This window comes from Pecten maximus, chromosome 10, assembly GCF_902652985.1.
Source record: "Pecten maximus chromosome 10, xPecMax1.1, whole genome shotgun sequence".
In the NCBI taxonomy this organism is placed as follows: Eukaryota; Metazoa; Mollusca; class Bivalvia; order Pectinida; family Pectinidae; genus Pecten; species Pecten maximus.
In genome coordinates this window covers 18,580,693-18,602,425 of record NC_047024.1, presented here as the reverse complement: position 1 = coordinate 18,602,425, position 21,733 = coordinate 18,580,693, and the positions used below count along the sequence as shown (strand labels likewise).

At 37.3% G+C, this 21,733-nt stretch overlaps 1 protein-coding gene across 5 annotated transcripts in view; it reads left to right on the top strand.

The window, feature by feature from the left end:
* LOC117336793 (tumor protein p53-inducible protein 11-like) overlaps nucleotides 1–21,733 on the top strand; it is a 241,434-nt gene that overhangs the window by 145,653 nt on the left and 74,048 nt on the right. The window contains exon 1 of one of the 5 annotated variants that reach the window (XM_033897441.1): nucleotides 13,441–13,629. The exons of 3 other annotated variants lie outside the window; for them this stretch is intronic. In XM_033897441.1, the coding sequence (XP_033753332.1) occupies nucleotides 13,577–13,629 (53 nt within the window). In that variant the 5' untranslated portion in view covers nucleotides 13,441–13,576. Of the gene's footprint in view, nucleotides 1–13,440; nucleotides 13,630–19,427; nucleotides 19,844–21,733 lie in introns of those variants that run through there. One more of the 5 variants, XM_033897440.1, reaches the window with a different exon arrangement.

Below are 21,733 nucleotides of genomic sequence, written 5' to 3'. Positions count from 1 at the left end.
TTCATTCTAACTTGGTTCAAATTATCAGCATGGGATTACAGTTTGATGTTATGTACATGTTGGCCCTGGTTGACCCCCAGGGCCTGGTGGGCGGGGCCAAAAAGGGTCAAATTGACTGAAATTTCAAAAATCTTCTCTCTACTCTCAGATATGTTAGAATCAAATACTCTTCATAGATGAAGGGGTCTTATGGTGCTTTACCAAAATTGTGAATTTCATGACCCTGGGGTCTCACGTTTGCCCCTGGGTAGGGGGTAAACTTTACTATAGTTTATATAGGGAAATCACATTTTTGACTATTATTTGTTGGATTTCTATTGGAATTTATTCTAACTTTGTTCAAATTATCAGCATAGGATGACAGTTTGATGGTATGTACATGTTGGCCCTGGTTGACCCCAGGGGCTGGTGGGCAGGGCCAAAAAGGGTCAAATTGACTAAAATTTCAAAAATCTTCTTCTCTACTCTCAGATATGTTAGAATCAAATACTCTTCATAGATGAAGGGGTCTTATGATGCTTTACCAAAATTGTGAATTTCATGACCCTGGGGTCTCACGTTTGCCCCTGGGTAGGGGGTAAACTTTACTATAGTTTATATAGGGAAATCACATTTTTGACTATTATTTGTTGGATTTTTATTGGAATTCATTCTAACTTCGTTAACGTTATCAGCTTGGGATGACAGTTTGATGTACATGTTGGCCCTGACTGACCCCCAGGGGCTGATGGGCGGGGCCAAAAAGGGTCAAATTAACTGAAATTTCAAAAATCTTCTTCTTACAACCCAAATAAGGTAGAATTAAATACTCTTCACAGATCAAAGGGTCTTAAGGTGCTTTACCATAATTGTGAATTTCCTAGCCCTGGGGTCTCGCGTTTGCCCCATGGGAGGGGATAAACTTTACTATAGTTATAGGGAAATCACATTTTTGACTATCATTTGTTTTATTTGTTTTGAAATTCATTCTTTCATTCAAATTTACTGAAATATTTCAAAAATCAGGTGACCGTTAAGGCCCATGCATGGGCCTCTTGTTTGAAAATTAATATCAAAGAAAGACATTACTATCAGTATGTAATGTCAATTTGAATGAACCAATTGAATTTGAAGCCAATTAGGAGTGAGACTGTTATTTTTAGAACTGTCATTCTATTAAGACATTGTTTTGTAAAATAGAGGTCTAAAAATCTACATTTCTTTCGTTTTAATATTTGAAGCAAGATAATCAATCTCCCTGTTGAAATTCAGAGAAGTTGGCAAATTTGATGAAATATGACTAGAAACTATTCTATTTTTAGCTCACCTGCCCGAAGGGCAAGTGAGCTTATGCCGTGGCGCGGCGTCCGTCGTCCGTCCGTCCGTCCGGCCGTCCGTCCGGCCATCCGTCCGGCGTCAACTTTCCATTCAAGCAACTTCTTCTCAATAACCAAAAGGCCTAGAGACCTAATATTGGGCCTGTAGCATGCTGGGGTGAAGACCTACCAAGTTTGTTCAAATGAATGACCTTGACCTTCATTCAAGGTCACAGGAGTCAAAAAGGCTAAAATCTTCAAACGACTTCTTCTCAACAACCAACAGTCCCAGGGAGTTGATATTGGGTCTGTAGCATGCTGGGGTAAAGGGCTACCAAGTTTGTTCAAATGAATGACCTTGACTTTCATTCAAGGTCACAGGAGTCAAAAAGGCTAAAAAAAAATTAGACGACTTCTTCTAAATAGCCAAAAGACCCAGGGACTTGATATTGGGTCTGTAGCATGCTGGGGTGAAGGGCTACCAAGTTTGTTCAAATGAATGACCTTGACCTTCATTCAAGGTCACAGGAGTCAAAAAGGCTAAAATCTTTAAACGACTTCTTCTCAATAACCAAGAGTCCCAGGGACTTGATATTGGGTCTGTAGCATGCTCGGGTGAAGGGCTACCAAGTTTGTTCAAATGAATGACCTTGACTTTCATTCAAGGTCACAGGAGTCAAAAAGGTTAAAATCTTTAAACGACTTCTTCTCAATAACCAAGAGACCCAGGGAGTTGATATTGGGTCTGTAGCATGCTCGGGTGAAGGGCTACCAAGTTTGTTCAAATGAATGACCTTGACTTTCATTCAAGGTCACAGGAGTCAAAAAGGCTAAAATCTTTAAACGACTTCTTCTCAATAACCAAGAGTCCCAGAGGCCTAATATTTGGCCTGTAGCATGCTGGGGTGAAGGGCTCCAAAGTTTGTTCAAATGAATGACCTTGACTTTCATTCAAGGTCACAGGAGTCAAAAAGGCTAAAATCTTTAAACGACTTCTTCTCAATAACCAAGAGTCTCAGGGAGTTGATATTGGGTCTGTAGCATGCTGCGGTAAAGGGCTACCAATTTTGTTCAAATGAATGACCTTGACTTTCATTCAAGGTCACAGGAGTCAAAAAGGCTAAAATCTTTAAACGACGTCTTCTCAATAACCAAGAGTCCCAGGGAGTTGATATTGGGTCTGTAGCATGCTCGGGTGAAGGGCTACCAAGTTTGTTCAAATGAATGACCTTGACTTTCATTCAAGGTCACAGGGGTCAAAAAGGCTAAAATCTTTAAACGACTTCTTCTCAATAACCAAGAGTCCCAGGGAGTTGATATTGGGTCTGTAGCATGCTGGGGTGAAGGGCTACCAAGTTTGTTCAAATGAATGACCTTGACCGTCATTCAAGGTCACAGGAGTCAAAAAGGCTAAAATCTTTAAACGACTTCTTCTCAATAACCAAGAGTCCCAGAGGCCTAATATTTGGCCTGTAGCATGCTGGGGTGAAGGGCTCCCAAGTTTGTTCAAATGAATGACCTTGACTTTCATTCAAGGTCACAGGAGTCAAAAAGGCTAAAATCTTTAAACGACTTCTTCTCAATAACCAAGAGTCTCAGGGAGTTGATATTGGGTCTGTAGCATGCTGCGGTAAAGGGCTACCAATTTTGTTCAAATGAATGACCTTGACCTTCATTCAAGGTCACAGGAGTCAAAAAGGCTAAAATCTTTAAACAACTTCTTCTCAATAACCAAGAGTCCCAGGGAGTTGATATTGGGTCTGTAGCATGCTCGGGTGAAGGGCTACCAAGTTTGTTCAAATGAATGACCTTGACTTTCATTCAAGGTCATGTCGATCAAGTATGCTTAAATCTTTAAATGACTTTTAGTGAAAAGCCAAAGTGCAGAGAGACATTATATTGGTCCTGTAGCATGCTTTCAAATAACTGCAGGATCCATATATGAAAAGATCACTGCATTGCAGGTGAGCGATTTGGGCCCATTGGGCCCTTGTCTATTTTTTATATCAGTTTTTGTTGGAAATAGACATGACATCTTATAAACAAAATTTGCATAAGATATAATAGGAATATTTTAGCAAATCTTTTTGTTTTTGCAAGAAAAATGGAAATATCTTGAATTTAAATGCTGATTTCTCATTATGACAATTGTATTTAGCATACAATTACAAAATTTTATGGAATACTATGTAATGCAGAAGATAAATAGCTTTTAATTGCTATGCTTGAAAGACAAAAATGGGCTGCTGCAAAGTTGTGTGTAAAATTAAGGAATGAAGTGTCGTCCTTCAAGATAATATTTGAGATTTTGCAAATAATCTTTCTTCCTGCTTTTCAGGGGAATCTGTAATAAGGCAGTATCTTACACAACAGTTAAAAATTTATCGCAGATAAGTTTGTCCTCCATATCTAGTGTTGAACTTCGGATGTTACAAAAGTAACTATATCAATCCGTCTCTGGCAGACATTCAGAGATATGATACAGGGGAAATAACTCCAGGAACAATATCCATTTGAGTTGAATTAAAGAAAGACAACTCTTGATCACTTGAGCTTGGATTTTGCTGAAATTTCATTATTGATTGATTTTATGAAATTAGATTTCCTTCTTTGTATGCATAGCAAGTTTATCAATTACAATTCAAATGATATCCTGTAATATTAAATCTATGATATTAATTTTCTATCACATAGAAAAAATTATATAACCCATCAAATCAAAAAGTATGTCTTAAATCAATTCCCTCTAACATGAGGAAATGTTTGTGGGTGTTTTGATGGGTTAAAACTACTTTAATTGCATCCTGATTAAACAATTTAGTGGAAACTCAATTTTAAATCCAACTGTCAAGTCAAGTACACCTAAATTTGTCATACAGGTAGAGATATGTACATTGATATTTGTGGTTCCAATTTAGGAAATTCAATATTTAAGAACAAATATTTCATGATTATGCTGTATTATTTGAACGGATTATCGTCTAAACATTTAACTGCTAATATTACGTCAATCCCTGACTAATGTTAGATGAGTGGACTGTCTCTCTATTTGCTTATGAGTGTTCTACATTTTGGATGAGGTGGACCTCCACATAAAATTTCAGCTATATTTATAAAAAGATGTATTGCAGAATACCTCTTAATGCGATGCATTGTCTTAGTCTGTGTATCGAGTTATGGACGTTTGTACCAGGGTATGACAGGAGGTGGGCAGCCATGTGTTGCTTGTAATATTCTGCCTTGTTTTATTGAAACTTGATAGACTGGTTAATGGGCTCTTAAAGAGACAGTGTGGTTCATGTTGCCTCGGGTCCATATTCCCATTGTCAAGATCTGAGTTATCGAGATGCATCATCGTATTTCTTTATCTGGTTAGACTGCATGTAACTACTGGACTGTTAATATCATTTGATAAGATATCGTATGTTTGTGCGGAACTGGTCTGGGCTGAACGCTGGTTGCCAGCTAGCATAAATAGTTAGAGCGTCCGTCCTGGGTTCGAGTCTCAGCCTGGTCTTTTCATTTTTAGCTCACCTGCCCGAAGGGCAAGTGAGCTTATGCCATGGTGCGGCGTCCGTCGTCCGTCCGTCCGTCCGGCCGTCCGTCCGTCCGGCGTCAACTTTTTCATTTAAACAACTTCTTCTCAATAACCAAGAGGCTCAGGAACTTCATATTGGGCCTGTAACATGCTGGGGTGAAGGGCTACCAAGTTTGTTCAAAGAAATGACCTTGACCTTCATTCAAGGTCACAGAGGTGAAATAGGCTATAATCTTCAAACGACTTCTTCTCAATAACCAAGAGGCCCAGGGACTTGATATTAGGCCTGTAGCATGCTGGGATCAAGGGCTACCAAGTTTGTTCAAAGAAATAACCTTGACCTTCATTCAAGGTCACATGGGGCAAATAGGCTGTAGTCTTCAAACAACTTCTTCTCAATAACCAAGAGGCCCAGGGACTTGATATTGGGCCTGTAGCATGCTTGGGTGAAGGGCTACCAAGTTTGTTCAAATAAATGACCTTGACCTTCATTCAAGGTCATATGGGGCAAATAGGCTGTAATCTTCAAACAACTTTTTCTCAATAACCAAGAGGCCCAGGGACTAGATATTAGGCCTGTAGCATGCTGGGGTGAAGGGCTACCAAGTTTGTTCAAATAAATGACCTTGACCTTCATTCAAGGTCACAGAGGTGAAATAGGCTGTAATCTTCAAACAACTTCTTCGCAATAACCAAGAGGCCCAGGGACTTGATATAGGGCCTGTAGCATGCTGGGATGAAGGGCTACCAAGTTTGTTCAAAGAAATGACCTTGATCTTCATTCAAGGTCACATGGGTGAAATAGGCTATAATCTTCAAACAACTTCTTCGCAATAACCAAGAGGCCCAGGGACTTGATATTAGGCCTGTAGCATGCTGGGGTGAAGGGCTACCAAGTTTGTTCAAATAAATGACCTTGACCTTCATTCAAGGTCACAGAGGTGAAATAGGCTATAATCTTCAAACGACTTCTTCTGAATAACCAAGAGGCCCAGGGACTTGATATTGGGCCTGTGGCATGCTGGGGTGAAGGGCTACCAAGTTTGTTCAAAGAAATGACCTTGACCTTCATTCAAGGTCACAGAGGTGAAATAGGCTATAATCTTCAAACGACTTCTTCTCAATAACCAAGAGGCCCAGGGACTTGATATTGGGCCTGTAGCATGCTGGGGTGAAGGGCTACCAAGTTTGTTCAAAGAAATGACCTTGACCTTCATTCAAGGTCACAGAGGTGAAATAGGCTATAATCTTCAAACGACTTCTTCTCAATAACTAAGAGGCCCAGGGACTTGATATTAGGCTGTAGCATGCTGGGATCAAGGGCTACCAAGTTTGTTCAAATAAATGACCTTGACCTTCATTCAAGGTCACATTGGGCAAATAGGCTGTAATCTTCAAACAACTTCTTCTCAATAACCAAGAGGCCCAGTGACTTGATATTGGGCCTGTAGCATGCTGGGGTGAAGGGCTACCAAGTTTGTTCAAATGAATGACCTTGACCTACATTCAAGGTCACAGGGGTGAAATCGGCTTAAATCTGTAAATAATAATTTTGCGATAGCCAAGAGCCTTTGAGACCTGATATTAGGCCAATAGAATGCTGGAATAAAGGACTAGAAAATTTATTAATATGAATAAACCTAGCCTACTCTGATATTTGAATAAAGAAGTAATCAGCATAGTATCTGTAGAAATGACCTCAACCAACTTCAAAGTTGCTGTAGAGCCAGGTGAGCGATACAGGCCCATTGGGCCTCTTGTTCCTCTCCTGTTACATTTGGCACCCAACTAAATACACACAGAGGTGATATAGGGTCTCGTGTGTGTCCTCATTGTCAAAGACTTAGTTGAAGGAGGGAGGAATGTAGCAGAACTGGACTAGTCTGAACGTTGGTGACCAGGTAGCTCCAATGGTTAGAGTGTCTGTCTAGAGTTCAGAGGTCCTGGGTTCGAGTACCAGTCTGGTCATTGCATTTTTCTTCTCCTGTTACATGTATATCTGTACATACATGATGACCAATTTGTGATGCCATGGCATGCACAGGTCAGTTTTCTAATGTCAAGGTCACACAAGGAGGTCAAAAGGTCACTTCTTTGCTTACCTTGACCAAGTAACATGTAGACTGCAGAAGTCTCACTTGTCCGTATATAATCCAAATCAGGGTCACTCGAGGGGTTAAATGTCAAACTACTCCATTTCTCTTTCTTGCATAATATTTGAATTGTTGAACATTTTTCATAGATTTGCACTATGATATTTATATATATATTGTACGTTGTGCAATGCACTGCAAAGCCGAGTTCATGATGTGATATGAAACTGGATTTCTCAACGCCTGGCTTAGAATGCTCAGGTACAATAAAATTTTAATCTTCGAATGCCAAAATGATAACACAGAGCACTGAAATCAAATTTTAAAATATGATTTAGTTTTAAATGGTTCAAGGTCATATGTATTGGATGGGGTCATGAATGCAGAAAATGGTTTCACTAGAGGTCAGAGAGTGCAGACTATGGTTCTATCCCTACAGCTGAAACATGGACTGATGAAAGATATTTTTCAGAAATCTCAAAAGGTGGTCATTAATGTTTCAAAAATAGAAAACAGCATTTATCCTACAAAGAATTCCATGGCAGTTTTAATGATAACTCTCTGTGCATTTATTGCTTTATTCGTCAATGCTACAAGTCTACCAAAATGGCCGCTGACTGCGAACAGGAAGAACAGAGACACGATCTTCCTTCTCATCAATTGACCTGTCACTTAAATCAAAGTTGTGAGAGCGAAAACCAAAACAGGTCTGAACTCTGACCTTGCGAACATCAATTTACCAATCAGATTGTCAGGACTGGCTGTTCATATCTATCTATATTGATTGTTTATTGGGATGTCGCAACTGTGAATTACTACTAGCAAGAGCGAGTCTGGCTATCCGGGAAGACATTTACAGAAGGATCCATTCTTTAATACAAAATCAATAAATTGAAATCGTCAAGCGGATCTATTTATGATGACCCAGGATATTTACTGACTGATTGATATCATGAAATTACAATTGGTCTTCCAGTTCATTTCACATTTCTATATACTCCATGTACAATTAATGTAATTCTTGTTTTGTGGTTTGGTTAGTATATTGAGTCTTAAAATTTCTGTATATTTTTGACATCTCGCTTTACAACTTGGGCTGTCTCCGATAAAATATCCATTGCATGCAGTCTTCCTTGTTTCAAATTAAGGCTTGTCTCCGAAAGAAATTATGATTCCTAGGGATAAGCTGTCTCTGTAAGGAAATGCTGGTCACTAGGGGGTTGTCTCTATAAGGAATGGTTATCACTGGGGGCTGTCTCTATAAGGAATGGTTATCACTGGGGGCTGTCTCTATAAGGAATGGTTATTACTGGGGGTTGTCTCTATAAGGAATGGTTATCACTGGGGGCTGTCTCTATAAGGAATGGTTATCACTGGGGGTTGTCTCTATAAGGAATGGTTATCACTGGGGGCTGTCTCTAGAAGGAATGGTTATCACTGGGGACTGTCTCTATAAGGAATGGTTATCACTGGGGGCTGTCTCTATAAGGAATGGTTATCACTTGGGACTGTCTCTATAAGAAATAGTTATCACTGGGGACTGTCTCTATAAGGAATGGTTATCACTGGGGGTTGTCTCTATAAGGAATGGTTATCACTGGGGCTGTCTCTATAAGGAATGGTTATCACTGGGGGCTGTCTCTATATGGAATGGTTATCACTGGGGACTGTCTCTATATGGAATGGTTATTACTGGGGGCTGTCTCTATATGGAATGGTTATCACTAGGGGTTGTCTCTATAAGGAATGGTTATCACTGGGGACTGTCTCTATAAGGAATGGTTATCACTGGGGGCTGTCTCTATAAGGAATGGTTATCACTGGGGGCTGTCTCTATAAGGAATGGTTATCACTGGGGAATGTCTCTATAAGGAATGGTTATCAGTGGGGAATGTCTCTATAAGGAATGGTTATCACTGGGGGTTGTCTCTATAAGGAATGGTTATCACTGGGGACTGTCTCTATAAGGAATGGTTATCACTGGGGAATGTCTCTATAAGGAATGGTTATCACTGGGGGTTGTCTCTATAAGGAATGGTTATCACTGGGGACTGTCTCTATAAGGAATGGTTATCACTAGGGGTTGTCTCTATAAGGAATGGTTATCACTGGGGGTTGTCTCTGTAAGGAATGGTTATCACTGGGGACTGTCTCTATAAGGAATGGTTATCACTGGGGACTGTCTCTATAAGGAATGGTTATCACTGGGGGCTGTCTCTATAAGGAATGGTTATCACTGGGGACTGTCTCTATAAGGAATGGTTATCACTGGGGACTGTCTCTATAAGGAATGGTTATCACTGGGGGCTGTCTCTATAAGGAATGGTTATCACTGGGGGTTGTCTCTATAAGGAATGGTTATCACTGGGGGCTGTCTCTATAAGGAATGGTTATCACTGGGGGTTGTCTCTATAAGGAATGGTTATCACTGGGGGTTGTCTCTATTAGGAATGGTTATCACTGGGGGCTGTCTCTATAAGGAATGGTTATCACTGGGGGCTGTCTCTATAAGGAATGGTTATCACTGGAGGCTGTCTCTATAAGGAATGATTATCACTGGGGGTTGTCTCTATAAGGAATGATTATCACTGGGGACTGTCTCTATAAGGAATGGTTATCACTGGGGGTTGTCTCTATAAGGAATGGTTATCACTGGGGACTGTCTCTATAAGGAATGGTTATCACTGGGGGCTGTCTCTATAAGGAATGGTTATCACTGGGAGTTGTCTCTATAAGGAATGGTTATCACTGGGGACTGTCTCTATAAGGAATGGTTATCACTGGGGACTGTCTCTATAAGGAATGGTTATCACTGGGGACTGTCTATGAGGAATGGTTATCACTGGGGACTGTCTATGAGGAATGGTTATCACTGGGAGTTGTCTCTATAAGGAATTGTTATCACTGGGGACTGTCTCTATAAGGAATGGTCATCACTGGGGACTGTCTCTATAAGGAATGGTCATCACTGGGGCCTGTCTTTATAAGGAATGGTTATCACTGGGGACTGTCTCTATAAGGAATGGTTATCACTGGGAGTTGTCTCTATAAGGAATGGTTATCACTGGGGGTTGTCTCTATTAGGAATGGTTATCACTGGGGGTTGTCTCTATAAGGAATGGTTATCACTGGAGGCTGTCTCTATAAGGAATGGTTATCACTGGGGGTTGTCTCTATAAGGAATGGTTATCACTGGGGGTTGTCTCTATTAGGAATGGTTATCACTAGGGGTTGTCTCTATAAGGAATGGTTATCACTGGGGACTGTCTCTATAAGGAATGGTTATCACTGGGGGCTGTCTCTATAAGGAATGATTTTCACTACGGGTTGTCTCTATAAGGAATACTGGACACTAGGGTATTATCTTTAAAAACATTAAGTTTATTGCAAGTTGAGGCTGTGAAAACATTGAAACATATTTAAACAATAACAACTAGAGCTGGTAATAACCTTCATCTGTTTCCTTTAAATCTTGATCCATTTGGACATATTGGCGTAGGAAGTGAGCTTGTTTATTCTCCCAGGGATACGAGAAGCTGCAGGGAAGCCTGTGTCATATCTTTCGGAAGCCTCTCATAATAGAGATTGGCTCCGGAACCCAAAGAAATACTGGAACATTGTCTCTGTGTTGATCAAAGAGCGTTTTTAATGTCATTGAGCTATTGGAGAGCTGTCATTGTTGTAATAGCTGTTATTACACAGTAAAATGACACTTTTAATCTGGAGTGTGGTTATCTCCCTTTGTTAAATATCTATGTTATCTCCCCTGCATTGATACTAGGAATGTGGTTATCTCCCTTTAATAAATATTGTTATTATTTCCCCTACATTGATATTTGGAATGTGGTTATCTCCCTTGGTTAAATATCTTTATTATCTCCCTTTCATACTGCAATTGTTTCTGTTGCCTTAAAATTTCAATATGAACAAAGCTGCATTGTTCCAGTGTTAACACTGGTTGTTCCCAAAATGCAGAAAATGACTTAAAGAAACATACCTAATTGATATCAAGGAATGGGGAAAATAATAGTGGCTTAGATATCTACTAAATATCATGGTTAAGTCCTTGGGCAAGACTTTTTTCCCTAATTGCTCTGGATGGCATGCCATGGTCCTCCCATATGTTTTTCAGTGAGGTAATCACCAACTACTACAAGGAGACCCGGCCTCAAAATGACCCTGGCTGTTCACAGGGCGATAAACCTAACACACAAACGAACAAAGTCCATCTTAAATGGAGACAATGGGTTAATTTCTTATGGATTCAATTAATTATATGTTTACTTAATGAAATCAAAAAGTGAATAAAAAACCTGATCAAAGAGGATGTTAATAGCATGAAGTATGTATTGTAGAGTAATGAAACTATACAACAACATGTATTTGTTTTCAATCGATCATAATTACTCTTTGTCGGAGACGTAACATCTTTATAACAATTGTTTAACTTAAAAAAGTTCCTTGTGTACATTGAAATTTAATTACACATTTTGGGCCGATGGACTGTTATAATCAATACACACATTCAGGCCGGTCGTTATTGTTGAGGACCTGCTGGATGGCATGTCAACCATACCTTTCTGCTAGTCCCGATGATGTAAACATCATAATTGATTAGACACTGTGTGATGAAATCGTTAACAGCTCTAGCAACGTTAATTTGATGGCTTAATTGATTTGGACAATGAAGCAGCTGAAACTTACATCTGTACGTATATTGCAAGAACTACATGGTATAGAGTATAGGAAGAGAAATTGTTTATGTTGTGAAAGAACAGGTATAACCCTTATCCTGCCAAGTGCCACGAAAAAAATTGAACCTGGGCATTCAGTGTAAAATTCCAGGCTCTACCTTCTGCTCCGTCAGCTGAGTGACAGAGACATTTATCACTGTACAAGCCACACCAACTTGTTCCTGTCTTTAAAAATGGTAGTTGCTACTCTTGCTTAGCACTCAGCATATTAGGAGTGGGATGACTGGTTTGCCAATTGGCCATATAATGTGACCGGGTGGGGCTCCTGCTGGGTGTCTTCGGCAGTTTGCTTCAGTGAGGTAGCACTATAAATCGGCAAAAGTTCCGACCTATCACAAGGAGATTTAACACAAACATACGCAACCACCACAAGCATGCATGTCGCACGCATGGGAGGCCGTCCTTAAATGACCTTAGCTGTTGATAGGATGTTAAGCAAATAAAACCAAACCAAACCAAACTTTTACACTATTTTGAACTTTTGAAGAAAAACTAGCTCACATTATGTAGCAGGGTGTTCAGTGTGTAGAATCTGGTATATCTCCGCTTACATATAATATATGTGGGCATGTCTCTTATAAAAGTGCACCGTCTACAAACATGACACACGGGCTTAAAGTCCTACTTCCGGGTTGGTGTATTACCTCATACACTCTTAAAGAGGCTGAGGGGGCTCAGTCAGAACTTGTCATGCATTATAATTGGAATTGACAAATTTCTTTTCATACTTAATAGCTTCTGATAAACTTTCTGGCTTCGAATCACTTCACATATATTTAGATCACTTGACCTAAATGGTCAGAATGACCTATAGCTTTTGTACTGTGTCCGTTCTGATCCATCATGCATAAACTTTTCACATTTCAAACTTCTCAGGTTTAACCAGTGGAATTGAGCTCAAACTTGCCTGACATGATACTGAGATGGTCCCGACCAATTATTGTTATTTTTTCAGGTCGGTCCGAAATCCAAGATGGCCACTATCTTGAAGAACACATTTCAATCTTCTTTTCCAGTTCCTTTCTGAAAATTGAAAATTACGGAAAGGAAGCTGACAAAGTGTTGTGATTATTTTGCCTGGTAAATTCTTTTAGATAATTAGTGGCAGCCACAGAGGCCATTTTGTAACATGATATTGTGTGATCATGGTTTTCCTGACCAAGTCCCTATTTTTAACTTCTCAAGTTTCATCAGTGGTGTTCAGCTCAAACTTTCTGAAAAATGATGCTGAAATGGTTCTAATCAAGTGGTGTTATTTTGCGGGTCAGTCAGAAATCCAATATGGCCACCATGGTCAACAGAACTACTGAGCCTCTTAATTTTTCAGGTAATTCATCATGAATTTCATAGTTTTTATGCCCCTGCCATGAAAAGAGGTGGGGGTGGGGAGGAGTATATAGTGGTACCGATGTTCGTCCCGTCCCGTCCCGATGCAATGTAACTAGCTATAGCTCAGGAACTGCTGAGGTTTCGAGGTGTCAAGTGGTAGCAGGGGCTTACAGACATTTTCTAGTTATTACATAATAGTATCTATGATTTTAAATTTCAGTATTTTTCACCCAAGGTCAATAAAGGGCGTTTTAATCATCAATGGGTGCTGATCACAGCTAATATGATAAAGTCAAACATTTTATCTGCATATAAAACCATACTTCCTCATGGCAGCCCCAGCAGGATGAAACTTGACATTCTTACAAGTACTTATTACAAGTGCCAAAGGTTAAAGGTCAGGATACAATAACATAAGCCTTTATTAATCAATTCATTGTTGACAGGGAACAAGCGACTCATATTTACATTTGTATAATGTAAGGATTGTTACTTAAAAAGGCAGAAACAACACAAAAGTTCAGTTTTTAAAGTTTCCGGCAATAATTTGATGATCTTGGGTACAAAATGTCGGAAGACAGATGTTTTTCATTGAAAAATGAGACTGATGAAAATGATGGGTAAGTTTTTGAATTGATATGTTGAATTTTTAAATTGATATGATTGAAGGATAATTTATATGATTGAAGGACAATTGATATGTTGAAGTTATACCCATATCAATTTTATTCTTATATAAGTCCCCTACCGGTGAAACATGGAGTGAACTTTAGGTTTCCTTTCCGTCAGTCTTTATGTACATATGTAATATTGTAACTCCAAAGTTTGTCATCACTCTAGCGGCTTCATTCCTTTCGGAATTTCGATCAAACTTCACACAATGATAAAGGACCATAATATCTCGGACAAGATCAAGTTTATGGTTTTTTGGGTCAAGGTCAAGGTCACCGTCATTACTTTTTAGTGGGGGTCAGTAGAGGACGTATATTTCTTTACCTATACTTAGTATGCTTGTTTATACTATATACGGTAATTATTTCTTATTCATATGATACAATAAATGGCCTGATCCACTTGAAATTATTGCTAGAATTACGCTGCGAGTATCAGCTCACTTCACTAATGAAACTTCAAGACTTCCTTATTTGAGATGTTTGCAGCAGAGACTTGTGGATATTTCTCAGTTCTGTAATTTTGTAGGGAAGATCCTGAGTTTTACATGAGCACAAGTAAAACTGATCTTGACCTTTGTCATTGATAGATACATATTCCAGTACCGTAATTATCTGAAAATAAAACCCTGCCCACCAGTTAGCCCCCATATTTTCCCATGTTGGTGGGATCATCAATTTTAGAATTATCAGCTTAACGTTTCTCTCAAATAAGCTCTCCAAAAATTTTTACACTGGGGATGAGACTTATTTGAAGATATACTTGTATGCTTGGGGGGGGGGGCTTGATTGATAATGAATATGGTACTTAGCTTTTACACTTGGAATGAGGGGGGGGGGGGGGGGGGGGGGGAGTATTTGAGGATATATATGGTATCCATGTTACTGTCAGATTCCCTGTATTGAAGCTTAACATTGCAGTTTCAAGAAAAGTTGATTTGGTTAAGCTTGCAAAACTAGAGAAAAAAAATTACCATTATGTAAAAACATTTTATACAGAAATGTCTATATCTTCTATCCTGCACATAATCTCACTACACATAAGGCCTCAGACAAAGCTGACCAACCCATAATTCTGACCGAATCCCTGGACTTAATGGAGGGCACTCTATATATATTTGTCTGTGTTATGTACGAGATTGTCATCTTTTGTTTTACTGATCCTGGCTTGGACACTATCATGTTAAATTATACAAGTTTTTTGCTTGGCTGCGATTTGCTTGATTCTGTTATAATCTTTGCGTGTCCAATGTAATTAACTCTGCAATACAAGCTTATTTAGGACCCTGATTCTTGATCTAGATGATCCTTTGTTACTTTGCTAGTAATAACATGGACTTTTCCGTTGAATTGTCCACAGCCCCCATTCATCATTTTTCATCGTCATGCAGCTGCTTTAAAAAAAATCTTGGCGGACTGACAGGATGACGGGATTATCATCAGAGGAAAAGGGGTGGGGTCCTTCACGACATACAGGAAGTAAGATATAGCAAAGCATTGTACTGACTTCTAGCGATCGTGACGCCATTACTGTTCAATATTGATCGAGTCCGTTTATCGATTTCTATATTCTAGCTTGTGACTGAATCAATCAGTACCATCCGTGGGTTCGTTCAGATACATATAGCACAGATATGTGTTGTGGTGCTATACAGTTTTATATGTACCATCTTCATATTAGTTGTCAGGATGTATGTGATAACAGATTTAGTGTACGAAAAAAAATCATTTCTGAATACAAGTTTCATTATGTTTTAACCACTGTCTTGATAAAATTAAGCAATTATCAAAATGCAAATCTTTTAGCTCTACAATATCCAAATGGCTTTTTTTTTAAATTCAACTTCTGAAATGAAGGTTCAGAAGAATAGTTGACTTTAATATAATTAGGCAATTATTTAAATTATTGATATTTTAGCTAATTGACAATATTAAAATGACTTTTCATTAAATCTAACTTCTTAAATGAAGGTTTAAAAAATTTGTTGACTATTATAGAATAGAGCAATTATCAAAATGTTGATATTTTAGCTATGACACTATTTAAATAACTTTTTCTTTGACTATAACTTCTGAAATGAAGGTTTAAAATATTTGTTCACCTGGCTATTAAATTGTTTATATGACGTAGCAGTTTAATTACGATATCAGATTGAAAGTTGAAATCATTCTCTTGGCTCTAAGTAATGGGATAAAGCACTATATAATGGAAATAAAGAGAGTCGCAATTTATCCAAATTGCGTGCTAATATATCCTGCTACACAAGATCGGGATTTTCATTTTCACAACTATCATCTTCTATAAGATGATCTACGGGGAACACCCTAGGGCATGATATCGCCCCGAGTGCTCGGACACCTTTACTTAACCAACTCTTTCGGAACCATCAGATTTCTTATTGGAGGAGACAATTTCTGGTACTCTGACGTCTGTACCAATATTATCTTGATTATCAACCAGACTACTTTCTTGAGATGGAACTCCCTGTGCGTGTTTCTTCTCAGCAGAGCAGATCTGTAATCAATCCCAAAGTCCCTTGCCTCTAGCCAAACAACAGCATCAAAAATTGAACAAAGGGCAATAACTCTGTATGTAATCAAGTCAGAGTCCCTCGCCTCCAGACATAATACAGTATTAAAATTCCATAAAGGGAAATGACTGTAAATAATTGATTTTAGTAGTTCACCTCTAGGTAAACTACTAAATTGAACAAAGGGCGATAACTCTGTAAGTAATCAATTTTGGTCCTTCACCTAAGGCCAAAGTACTAGATTGAACAAAGGGCAATAACTCTGTATGTATTCAATTCCAAGTCCCACGCCTCCAGACAAACTACAGTATTAAAATTCCACAAAAAGAAATAACTCCTATGTAATCAATCCATGTCTCTCGCTTCCAGCTACTAAATTGAACAAAGGGCAATAACTCTGTATGTAATTAGAAGTCCTTCACCTCTGGTTAAACTACTAAATTGAACAAAGGGCAAGTTAAACAACTAAATTGAACAAAGGGCAATAACTCTGTATATAATCAATCCATAGTCCTAAATAGCCTCAAGCCAAACTACTTTATTGAACAAAGGGAAATAACTCTATGTAATATATTGAACAAAGGGAAATAACTCCATGTAATCGATCTATATAAGTCCCTAGCCCCAAGCTAAACTACTTAATGTGATCAAAGGGCAATAACTTTGTACAAAAATTAATGAAGATATTTTTTGTCAAAAATCAATATTTTGACTGAAATGCAGGCCTACAAAAAGCTATATAATGAATTTTTTGGATATGTGCAGTTTACATAATACCTTCGTAAATCAGATTTCTGGCTCAGCCGAATGACACATTAATCAATAAATGCCTCAACGAAAGCCTGTGATGGTGAAAATCCAATTTTTTTTACCTCTGCCATTAAACTGGATCGGCTAGATTTGGGTTAATACCTGATGGAGGTCAGAAATTCCGACCGAATATGATCCTGCGATGAACGCCCTTTATGGATTTTGTCCACCATGTTTCTGTGATACCGGTGTAATGATCGGAGCTTGATGCTGTTTTTATGACATCACAAAGCAAATTTGTTGGTCGATGGGACATTAGACCAAATGAAAATGTCTTTAAAGAGTTCTTATGACTCAAACTTAATCAGTGTTTCAGGGCTCTGTTAACTAAACAATGCCATGTTTTATGATGGTAAATATGCTTTGATGCATTCTCTACTTGGTGTTTGTGCTATGTTGTATATAGTTGCTGTTGTACATGTGTATCTTTCTGTGCAATGTAATGGAAATATATTTTCTGCTGTTGTCGAATCCTTACGATTTTCATTGTGTATACCGGTATAGAACCATCAATTGACATTTTCAGAAGATGCATGATGTTTACAAATATGTTTTAGAATTTTTATTCCTGTTTTGGTGACCTTTTTCCTGTTGGTGACGCAAGTTCCATAACAGCCCTGCACTTGAATAGGTGTAAGCTAGCTGTGAGAGGAAACCCTATGGGAAGTACGTGATCGTCTTCGATTCTAGATGAGGAGCCGTTTCTAAAATAGTCGCAATAGAATCCATATTACGATATAATGACATCAGAAAGTTATGTAAGAGGAACCAGTTATGACTTCGTGGTATGATGACATCACAACAAGAGGATATGAACAGTTAAAAATCTTGCGAGATGGGATTCTTATTTGAGATATTGTATAAAAGGTCCATTGAACACTGGTGACCAGGTGAAACTGGGATATCCAAACTGAGCGCTGATATAGTAAATCAGAAATTTTGTATTTGTGGCGATTCCTCTGTACCAACTTTTTGATAAATCTCAAGTTTAAGAAGAGCGAAACATCACGTCAGAGTTACTCTGGGTTTGTGATCTCGGCAGTTATACCTGAATTTCATTGTTTTATCCACGTTAGAGTATTAAAAGTTTAGAAGTATAATTTTGAGGTCAAAATTAGCTTTCTCAGTATACGTAGTAGTGGATTGAAAATCAATCACGCTTTAATTTGAGTTGAGAACTGGTATTGTTGTTGAGGAGAAAACAGGACTTGGACTAAACTTGATAGTGTCTACAACCTAGTTAACTGTATAGGTGAATATTGTACTTCTAACGTACAAGGGTGTGCAGGTTTTACCTGACCATGTCTGATGATGTTAACAGTGTGCTCAAACTTCCCGAGGTAGAGATCTGTACTGCTACGAACCAAGAGAAAACATCTTATGCGTAAGTATATATGTTTACATAGATATACTATACATGTTAGGAGTTTCTCTTACAGATTTGCTCACTTCCAATATTAATCAATTAAGACAAATCTTAAAGACATTTAATATTAAAATTAAGACATATCTTAAGACATTTGATATCAAAATTAAGACATATCTTAATATATTTAATATTAAAATTAAGACATATCTTAAGACATTAATAATGAAATTAAGACATATCTTAAGACAGTAATATCAAAATGAATTTTTAAAAGAAATTGAACCTGATAATATTAAAATTTTGATTTTTTTTTTGTTCTTGTTTTTTTCCGTTTTTGTCTTAATCTCAGTGTTTGCATTTTTTTATGGTCTTATTGTGGTTAACCATACTAAATATACCAAAAGCTTGAAGCAAGAAGTGTCTTTTGTTTATAGATGTATTGTTCTTGCCAGATTTAGCTTGACTATTTTGTCTTTGTGGAACATCAACATCACATGTTTCAGAATGGTTATTGATAATTATGGAGGATCGATGACCTAGGCTTGTGTGGGTCAGTCACCTATGCTTGTGTTGTTGAGGAACGGCTGTTATAAATATGGAAGTTTTCTCCTGGTAATCAATCAATTGTTTCATCAGCATGGAAACAATACCCTCAGAAGCTGTGGGTTGTAAGGATGTGTAAATATAGAAACTATAATATGAGCAAAGAATGTCTTCATTCATAGACATTTTCATTAATAATCTTCAAAAATACTTAAAGTGAAGATAAAAATTATATAATCTTTGGCAGGTGTAATAAACAATCTTTATAATAAAACTAACAATTCATTGACAAAAACTTATTTTTTAGTTCTTTTTGAAACATGCATTTCTATTGGTTAAAATGTCCAATGTTTTCATCAAATAACAGGTGATGTGATGTCACAATGTTTTATTTGTTACATCACTTTTGATTGGCTAGTAGTATGTCACTTGTCTTGCTTCTCAAAAGAATTTCAAGATCTTTAAAAAAAAAATAATAATAAAATAGATGCATATATGGTATACTGTTGAAACATGATTTACAAGTTATTAACTTGAATGAAAATGAGCTGAATTCATTCCTTGTAACTTTAAACTCCGGTGTATTAGGAATGCCGCTAAGAAATGACTCATCCTATCGTTTATAGATTTAGGTGTCGTTTATGTTATCAGTACCCGGACGTTTATACCTACCACCCTATTATCAGTAAACACTTATTAGGCATATATACCACAAATTCTTATAGATTACGAGTTATGTTAAATAAGGTCGGAGGTACACTCCAGGGGTAAAATTACGATACTGCATTAAAATACTGAACATTGGATAACTGTGGGAAGAATTGATGAGTAAGAGTTTCAAGGATAATACCAGAACCACGTCCTTTGACCAGTACGACTCGAGTTTGAATCCAAGATCAAATATGAGAAGGTAGGATTTGTGTATGCCTGCAAGACCATGATCTTTTCGTTACTCTGGCCCAATATGTGCCATATTTAAAAAAAAAAATTTAAAAAAAATTGTCTAGATCTCAAATGTAATTAGCTTTTTGTGTTTTAATTTTAGAACTTCGTATGTAATCCGCCATACAGGGCAACAATTTTATTCAAGAATATGAATTATTGACAATGTCTTCACTTTTTCTGTAGTGTATATTGACATATTTCTGTCAGTATATGCAGTGTATCCTATATCGATTGACAGCTAGGAATCCATTTATACTATTTTTATATTTATTTCTATTAACGAGATGTGCCGATACAACCATGCTTTTAATCTGTTCTAATGCAGCACTTGTTATAATTACATGTGTGCTGTAATGCTGAAAAATAAGTTGTATTGATCCAAAAAAAATAGTAATGTATTTTTTTTTTTTTTTTTTTTGAAAATATTCAGAGAAATCAAACTCCATGCCTCTATGCCTCTTATATAGCCTTCAATGATTTTGGTCGATGACAAAACCAAAGAAATATTGCCTTAGAAACCAAAAATAGCTACATTTCTCATACAGTTCAGACTTCAGTCGTCAGTATAGAATGCGTTGCCGGAAACTAAATTACATGCTGGATTTATCAGGAAGTAATTTGAAATTTGATGATTTTGTTATTTGGCCGAAGGGTTTTGAGGTACATCTGTACGTGAAGATAATGTATGTGTCTTTGTGTACAGTTCCAGATTTCTTAAGCAATTCAGATTTTTAAGGCTTTGAATTTTTATATCTATTTGAAAGCTTAAGAGCTCAAGGCTATATGAAATTGACAGGATGGTGTCTTTGTTACTTTTGATGAAATTGCAGATTTTTTATGCTATTAACGAAAATACAAGAATTCTTATCAAGGGAGATAATTATGATTCTATATGACTTTGTTTCCGTGAATACTGGCAGAATATGAAAGTGAAGAGTCATTGACAATATACAGCCATGATCATAAGTGACAAAAGAACATTACATTCATTAACAATGATGTTATTGACAACACTTATATAGGTTGTGACTAATAAATGGGACCATTGACAATATTAACACTATTTAAGACCATTGACAATTTATACAACACTGACAACTGACAATTTATACAACACTGACAACTGACAATTTATACAACACTGACAACTGACAATTTATACAACACTGACAACTGACAATTTACACAACACTGACAACTGACAATTTATACAACACTGACAACTGACAATTTATACAACACTGACAACTGACAATTTATACAACACTGACAGCTGACAATTTATACAACACTGACAACTGACAATTTATACAACACTGATAACTGACAATTTATACAACACTGACAACTGACAATTTATACAACACTGACAACTGACAATGTATACAACACTGACAATTTATACAACACTGATAACTGACAATTTATACAACACTGACAATTTATACAACACTGACAACTGACAATGTATACAACACTGACAACTGACAATTTACACAACACTGACAACTGACAATTTATACAACACTGATAACTGACAATTTACACAACACTGACAACTGACAATTTATACAGCACTGATAACTGACAATTTACACAACACTGACAACTGACAATTTATACAACACTGACAATTTATACAACACTGACAACTGACGATTTATACAACACTGACAACTGACGATTTATACAACACTGACAATTTACACAACACTGACAACTGACAATTTATACAACACTGACAATTTATACAACACTGACAACTGACAATTTATACAACACTGACAACTGACAATTTATACAACACTGACAACTGACAATTTATACAACACTGACAATTTATACAACACTGACA